Genomic DNA, 8,341 nt, shown 5'->3' with positions numbered 1-8,341 from the left:
AGAATTTTGCATGTACGGTAGTCATGGAAAGAAAAAAAAAAAAAAAAAAAAAAAAAAGGCACACACACAAACGCACCATAACCAACTCCTTTAGAGACTCGCGTGGCTGGTTAAAAGCGCAACATGCCAGAAATTAGGCAATTAAGTCAATTAACAGAGTTTTCTATCTCATTAATCTGCCAGGGAGCGTCAGCGTGGAGCTGCTCCGTCCTTACAGAAATACATGCAGATATCAGGAGCTTATGATCTCGTTGAAAACACGTTTTCAACACGTAAAGCAGCTCGCAAGAGTGAAATTGCAATGCAAAATATAAAACAGCGTCCATCATTGCGACGGATCTGGCTGCTGCCCAACGATCAAAGACACACAGCAGAGCTGAAGAACGCTGACCATTGATTTATAAAGCGCACGATAAGCATTGATTTAACATTATTAATCACCAAACTCATGTCCCAAAGTCACTACAAAAGCACTGCAAGCTGCTTGACCTTACTTATAGGCGTGTCCATCCATATACGATATAAGTGGAAAGTGCTCCAAGCGCGGTTTGTCTAAATCTTATATCAAAAACAGAACTATTTTAGTTCATATAAGTCTTGTTTATAAATACTTTGAATTATATGATGAAGAAGTTCCAAAATTTCACTTTTGCCTTATCACAAAAGAAAGTTTTTTTGTTTGTTTGTTTTCTTTTCTTTTCTATTGTTTCGTGTGTCTCTGTGAGTAGGGGGCTCTTGTTTATTTATTTGGTTTGTCTTTTTCCAGTCGTCAATGCGCTGGTAATTAGATATCCTATTTGAAGCAGAATATTCATTTGAACATGCCTGCTATTCAGCAAGAATTCGGGATCATTCAGTCACTGTGCAACTTAGCTGGTAGAGAATAATTTATATAAAAAAAGGTCTAGAAGGGATGGACCTTTTTTCTTTTTTTCTTTTCTTATTTTTTAGAAACTGCTTTTGTTACAGATTTTATGAAGAGTGTTGCAGCATTACTTCCAAATTAAATACAAATGTTTATGCAGGAAGCCACATGTAATCACAGCTTAAGCAAACGATAATGAAACATTTTCCATTTATTTAGTTCCTCCTCATTGAGAGAAAATGCTTTTTTTTTTCTTTTTTTTTTCAAATTCAGTTCCCCATGTCCCGCTATGGCTCCACCGTTTTTTACTTTTTCTTTATATATATATATATATATATATATATATATATATATATATATATATATATATATATATATATATATATATATATATATATATACATATATATATATATATATATATATATATATATATATATATATATATATATATATATATATATATATATATATATATATTCTTGGACTCGTGTGGCCTTTAATAGGTCAACACGATATCTCGTTGAAACCTAAGGTATTTATTTATGTATTTTTCAAAAATGTAAGTTGTAGGCTGCATTTGATTGTCGCGGTTCTTTCTTTCATCACTGATGGAAGAAAGAAGAACAAAGTTGTGAATTGGCGCAGCTTGTCCTCTCAGGTGGTGTGAGGTACAGGCCCGCTGCGGGACTCCTGGAGGCCGCGGGTATTTTTAGCTGCTCGCCCCGAAGAGCCCAGAGCTGCGGTCCCTCTGGGACACATGAACGTTTGTGAGCTATGGTACCTTTCAGAACTGCAGGGAATTTTAGTGCACTCACAAAATAATAATGAAAAAATATATATAAATAAATTAATTAATTAATTAAATCCCAGCTTCTCTGTATGTGCTGTAAGCCATTGTGTGTGCTCGCCAAATGAGGAAGACTGACAACGTCAGCTTAACATGATTTCAACTAGTTTAGAGTGAAACTTAAGGATTAGGTCGATACTATATGTTCCCATGCTGTACACAGCATGCAGAGGAACATATGTCAGCGCTAGTGTTTTTGTTTGTTTTTTTTCTTTTTACAGTAAGGCAAAAAAATATAAGGCATAAAGTTTGAAAACAGATGGAATGAAAGAAAGAAAGAAAGAAAGAAAAAGAGAGAGAGAAAGATAGAAAGAATAAGAAATAAAGAAAGAATGGGGACAGAGGGGCTGGGCAAGTAGCAACAACATCAGACAGAGCGACTTTGCTCTTGAATAATTCATAATGGGAGGTGAACACTTCACCCTTTAACACAGACACAAGTCGCCTTGCTTTGCCTGCAGTGCGGCCTGCCAGCTCTCACATGCACAGAGGCATCCTACACAGAAATACTCTATTCTATTCTATTCTATTCTATTCTATTCTATTCTATTCTATTCTATTCTATTCTAATCTATCAACAATCAACATCTTGATGCCATTAGTCTGCCTCTGCATGTTCATCAGCTGTGCACTAGTTGCAGGGGAAGCTCGAATTAAAATGTGCGCTGGAAAAATCAGCCGCTGTAAATTATGAGAACACAGACATCAAAATGAGCACTGCCTCTCCCCCTTTACATGCCTGGGCTCCCCTGCTCGACATATGCTGCGCCGGGCAATACCAGATATATGATTATACAGCATGCACAATCATCATATATCTAGTGTCATTGACCGCCTCCATTTGTCAGGTTCAGCTTACACATTGTGGGTTTTTAGACGGTGGTCTTGGTTTGCTGTATATATATTGATTCACCTGTTTCCACCTCTGATGTTTTGCTCCCTCTCAGACAGGCTGGCTGAGTTTGCTATTAATACTCCCGTTTAGAAGCATTCCCTGATGGGGCAGGGGCCATATTCTTGGCTGACGTTAGCTTGCTAACTGACTCTGTGGGTCCGTGTGTGTGTGTGAAAGAGAGAGAGAGAGAGAGCGTAAAGACTGTCAGCAAATCTTTATGTACAGTTTTATTTTGTGTTAGTTTGAGGGTTCAACGCGCAGAAATCGCAGAAAACTTGACGAAATTTATGCATATATGTAGCAAATGTATGTAGCTCTGGGCACAACTGCACAACTGAACTTTATCTGGTACCTGATTGCCAATTGTAACAATATACACACATATTTACATGTACATTTTGGTCTATTTGAATATTTCTCAATGTTACGTTTATTACCAAATTCAGGCAGTGAAACTCATGTGTTTGACGTGTTAAACACAGTGGTGTGTTTAAATTTGACAATAGCTCAAATGTGATGAACCCCCAAAATCCTGTTTATTAGGAAAACAGCAATAGCATATAAGATAAATAATAATGACACATTAAAAAAAAAAAAAAAAGAAACTCTGGCCTACACAGAAAACCACTGACTGGAGAGTTAGTCCTAAAGAATCACAGGTAGCTGCACCAAAACACATCAATAAAAAGTTAAATGGAAGAAAGAAGTGGAGTAGAAAAATGTGCACAAGGGACTGGGATAACCACACTCTTAAAACGATTTTAAGCACACCAAATGAAGAGCTGTGGAGTTAATAATTATTTGTGGAGGAACATAATCTGCTTTGTCGATTCATTGTTTTGTATTAAGTCCAAAGTAAGCTCAGCTACCAACTAGAACATTTTGAAGCATTTCGTGACAAACTATGATTTCAGATATTTATTTTTAAAAAAGGACTTGACAAGTGATGGCACCACCAAAGTTCGGACACCTGCAGAAATAACTACGGTATAGCTTTATTTGAATGGCCAGAAAACCCGAATGAACTTCACCTAAACCCATAGTCTGTTAAGTTTTGTGAAGGCGACGATAAGCGATACCAGAACCAGCAATACAGAGGAGTTGAGAGGAGTTGAAAGCCACTATTAAAACAACCTGGGCTTCCATAACATCACATCAGAGCCATAAGTTGATTGCCCCCCATGCCACCCCTCATGGAGGCGGACGAGTAGCGAGTGCTTATATTATTTCCAGCAAGATTTGGGTTACCAGAAAAGAGCTTCAAATACAGATTTCTGAGTGAGAAAAATATATAAAATATGAGCGTTTCCATTCAAATTAACCTCATGAAATATATATTAATATTTAAATCCTTTCAATTTTGTTATTTGACTCAGACATTGAAGTAAATCAAACAACATGAGAAATATCTCACTTTCATTCATCTTTGTTGAACAGAGTCTAACTGGCTGACACGGCAACAAAGGACACACCCACAATAACACAACAACGATGCAGCTGAGCGCATCGTTTCATCTATTTATTTGTATTTTTATTGTACTTTTGTAGCCGGTATCAGTGCATCTCTATTTGTGTATTCCCACTGTTTCCTTAAATTTATTTCTGTTTATTTGTATATGCATCGGTGCTGATTCCTCAAGCCAAGTGCAGCTGAAGGGCCCTTTTTTTCCCTTCCTACGATATGAGAGCTGTCTAATTTTCTGCACTCAAATTCCTTCGCTCAGCTCAATTTGAGATGTGGGCTTGGCTTGTTGAGAAATGTAAATTGGAAGCAATGGGCCTGGATGCGGAGCTGCTATTATCTGACATGAACAGATAGCTTCATTAGACTCTAATAGTAATGTGTATTCTGCCACTCAACTGCCTGAGTGCTGCTGCATTGCTGTGGCTCGACTTAGTAGCTTTGAAAGCCCAGAAGTAGATTATAAGTCTCTGTGTGCCTCTTCCTTTCTGAACTCTTTTGTTGCCACATCTGCTGATATTTACCAAGAAAATTGTTATATTAGTCCATGTTAGATTGTTGCCAGGTATCCTGGGATGACATTTGGAAAAGACTCGTCACTGGATTCGGAATGCTAGTTTGACCAGGAGAATCCAGGGAGTATGCGTTTGCAGTGCTTGAGGTCACAGCTGTAGGGTCTAGTTGCGCTGCTGCTTCACTCTGCGATGGGTGTGTGCAAGTTACTTGTTTGTACGTGCTCGAATCTAAATCACTTTGCTTTTGGAAGGAAATGAACTATAGAGATGAGTCAGTTTTGTTGCAAGAGTAACCTTTCAGGGATTCATTATGCTTTGCTTTGTGATCTTTTGTGGCTTTGGAAGAAAAAAAAAAAACTGTTTTGGAAAGTCTTTTAGCTCACGAATAAAAACATTAAAATAATGAGCATTTTCTCAAACAAAAAATGGCAAACTGAGTCACAGCTTAGAGTTCTGCCTTCTGCATGTCACTTGCAGATTCAAATGAGGTGCTCAGTTGTGCTTCTGAACAAATGAGGAAACTTTTTTGAAATGAATGTTGAAAAATGTCGGCCAGCAGCTGCAGCATGTTGTACTACCGACTCACAACATGACGTTTTCAGCTCAGCATCAGACTGGCATGGCTCTCCGGCAATGGTAAAGCAGGATCAAACGGTGATCTGTGGCTTTCGCCTGGCAACGGATTCATTACACACATTCTTTGTGTAAAGAATCCGTACAAAATGAGTTTTTATTTTGCATCAAACTCAGCATAGACGTGATCCTGAGCTCTGGAGTGGAGCTGAAATGACTGTTTCCTCTTCTCTCTCTTGGAGGAGCCAGCCAGCATTGGGCTATCAATGGCAATTTAGGAGAACTGGAAACAACTGGACAAGGTTCTTTCTGCAGATTTTTGAATGAAACAAGGACTTAGTCTTTTGGTTGGGCCAATATAGTCACCTGCATAGTTTTGGATTCAGAGCTCCTGCGGTTTCTGGAGTGGCCCTTCTCTCTGCCTGTAGAAGAAATGAGGGGGGCTTTCAGATGGCAGAAGAGAGAGATTGTTTATCAAAGACCTTTACAAAGGTGTACCATAGACCTCGACCGCACAGTTTCTTTCCTGAAACTCCTCCTCTTCCTGTTCAATCTCACAGTGGGTTGATGCAGTGCATTGTGGGATTAATATTCCTTCATGACTGGAGGTCCAACACTTGGATGTTTGATTTGCATCTCAAGTTTGTGTTTCTGGTTGTGACAGTTTGCCTGCTGAAGTCAGGTTTCTGTTAAGCAAATAAGCTGTCTCACTATTCTTTTTTTCTGCGTGATCCGTACTGACAGCCTGCTTCAATAGCAATCTTTCACTCTGCGAGAATACAGCAGCAGAAAAATGCTCCAATTCAACTCAGAGCTCAGCAGGAACGACACTTTCCTATAGCACTATTTACCTGCACTGCTGGTCATAGAATTTCTATCAGCACTGCAGAATTAAAAATAAAATAAAATAAAATAAAACTCTGCTTCTCTGCTTCACTGACAAGGGTATGACTTCAGCTCACCACAGAAAACTGTTTTCCAGTCTCCCAGCTTGCATCATAGCACCACTGAGCTCCTTGTCTTATTTGTCCCATGTCATATTTCCTCTATTAGACATGGATTAACTCTATCTGCTGTTGAATGCCTGTTTGAAAAAAGAGCGGCTTCTTGACAGTGGCTTCTTGAGCACACACACACACACACACACACACACACACACACACACACACACACACACACATATGGAGGCCACATTTCCATTCTTTCTAAATGGATTCATATTTTGGTCATAGTGTGGCCAATGGAATTTTGGACTACCTCTGAAAGTGGTGATTGCATTTAAATTTTGATTTGAAGCACTTTTGCTTTACCTGGTTACACTTCAGTTGCCATGAATGAGTGTGCAGCAAGGTAGGCCGGTGCTTGAATGGGTCAAAAGCACGACTCTTTGAAACTAAGCTTGTCTCCTGGCTTCTTTAAATCCTGGCCGTATTCAAAATACCTGCAAGGAAAGATACGCTTTCTGTGTTCGTCTGTGTCTTATGCAGGGTGTTTGTAGTTTTCCAGGCAATATAAACCTCTTTCACAGTTGAGGAAACATATTCAGCTAATACAAACTAAAATGCAGCATTTGCCTTAAATGGAAAAAGGAGGGTTATTTTAGTTGTGGAACATATTCATTGGCTTAAACTCCATTGAGACAGAAGCATATCTGAGTAGTGATGCTGAATTTTCAAAGTCTTATGCTCAGAGATGTATGACTTAAGTCAACTCTGTTCAAACAGCCTCTTGCTACTGAAAAAAATATATATATTCAACAGCATCATACTCTCTCAACAACATAACATGACTTATCGTTCACGTTCAGCGATGACTTTCTTCTCACCACTGTTATACTTTATTTAGGAGCATGAGATTTGTAAGGTATTTTTGAAAGCTTTCCACTTCACATGTATTGGCCACTTACATAAAATAAAATACTTTAAAGCTTGTGATTTTTGGCGACATGTCAGAAAGCAGAAATAGTTTAACAGGTATGAACACTTTTACAAGCTGCTGTATTGCGTAAGGAGCAGCAACAAGGATGTTGCTCCGTATGCATTATAATGAACAATCCAAACTATTTTACATTGTTAAAATATAAAATAGTTTAGGTCTGACTGTAGTGTTAAGCTACAGGCCAGGTGAGGAACCTGATAATTAATAAAGGTTTAAAACAGGAACAGAGAGTCTTTATGTGAATCACTGTCTTCACAAAGTTCGCCATGGAGTCATTTAATGCCATCGTGTGAGTCGGAGTGTGTGGCAGCTGAGTAAATAATCAGTCCTTGAGGTTGGAGATTTCTCCTTTGGGATTAAATGAAGGCTAATTGGGGCTAACAAGAACTGGTCACTCATATGCTGTCTGTTTTTCCTTTTCTCTCCTACCACAGTTAACCTGTTAGACTCTAAAGCAAGCCAAGGGGAGCTAGGATGGATTTCCTACCCATCACATGGGGTGAGTATCTTTAAGTCTTTTACCTTCACCACTTTAATCATGCCTGAACTGCATGAAGACTTAAACCACAAAAATCATGATGTTTAGACTCCATTGAACAACAGAATCAAGAGCAGATTAACCCACTTTCACGGACGTTTTTGCCTGTTCTTCATCTTGCAGGTCAAAGGTTAAGTATTCAGTGTGCCATATGGTTGAGATACTTCAGAGAAACTGTACGGCATTCATGTGCTGTTGTTTGTGCATTTGAATATGTGTGTGTTTAAGGAGAGATTACAGCATTAACAGGCTTCAGGTTCTTGGCCCCAAATGATCCTCGTAAGAGGAGATATAAAAATTACTACCTCTAATAAAATATTGCAAGAACAACATTGATGGTGTTTACACAATGCATGCAAACTTAGCAGTCTTATTTGTTGTGAACATTATTTGAGTTACTTCAAACCACAGCATTTTCTATTTTGATATCAAAAGTTTATTATCTTTCACCACATTTGTATTTGTAGGAAAAGGTTTAGCGCATAATTTAAAACAAAACATGTCTTCAAATGTTTTTATTTGTATGTTTTTACGATAGAAAAAAAGTATCGTGAGAATTGAACGAGTATTGCTTATTCTTAATATACTCCTAATAAAATGTAATTTAAAAAAATGTAAGGTACTCCTAATCAATTAGGAGAAGAGATAAAATGTTTTCTTAATAACTTAATAATTTAAATGCACCATACAGAAAATAATCACCAC

The 8,341-nt window shown here is 38.1% G+C and overlaps 1 protein-coding gene across 2 annotated transcripts in view; it reads left to right on the top strand.

Annotated features, from left to right (window-relative positions):
- Positions 1 to 8,341, top strand: part of LOC106941573 (ephrin type-A receptor 3-like) — an 80,263-nt gene that overhangs the window by 5,533 nt on the left and 66,389 nt on the right. For both annotated transcript variants that reach the window (XM_015024639.1, XM_015024649.1), the window contains exon 2: positions 7,533 to 7,597. In XM_015024639.1, the coding sequence (XP_014880125.1) occupies positions 7,533 to 7,597 (65 nt within the window). The remainder of the gene's footprint in view (positions 1 to 7,532; positions 7,598 to 8,341) is intronic.

This window comes from Poecilia latipinna, unplaced genomic scaffold (assembly GCF_001443285.1).
Source record: "Poecilia latipinna isolate Pla-1442-1.1 unplaced genomic scaffold, P_latipinna-1.0 Scaffold93, whole genome shotgun sequence".
NCBI classification, from domain to species: domain Eukaryota; kingdom Metazoa; phylum Chordata; class Actinopteri; order Cyprinodontiformes; family Poeciliidae; genus Poecilia; species Poecilia latipinna.
This window is presented reverse-complemented; position numbering and strand designations above follow the sequence as displayed.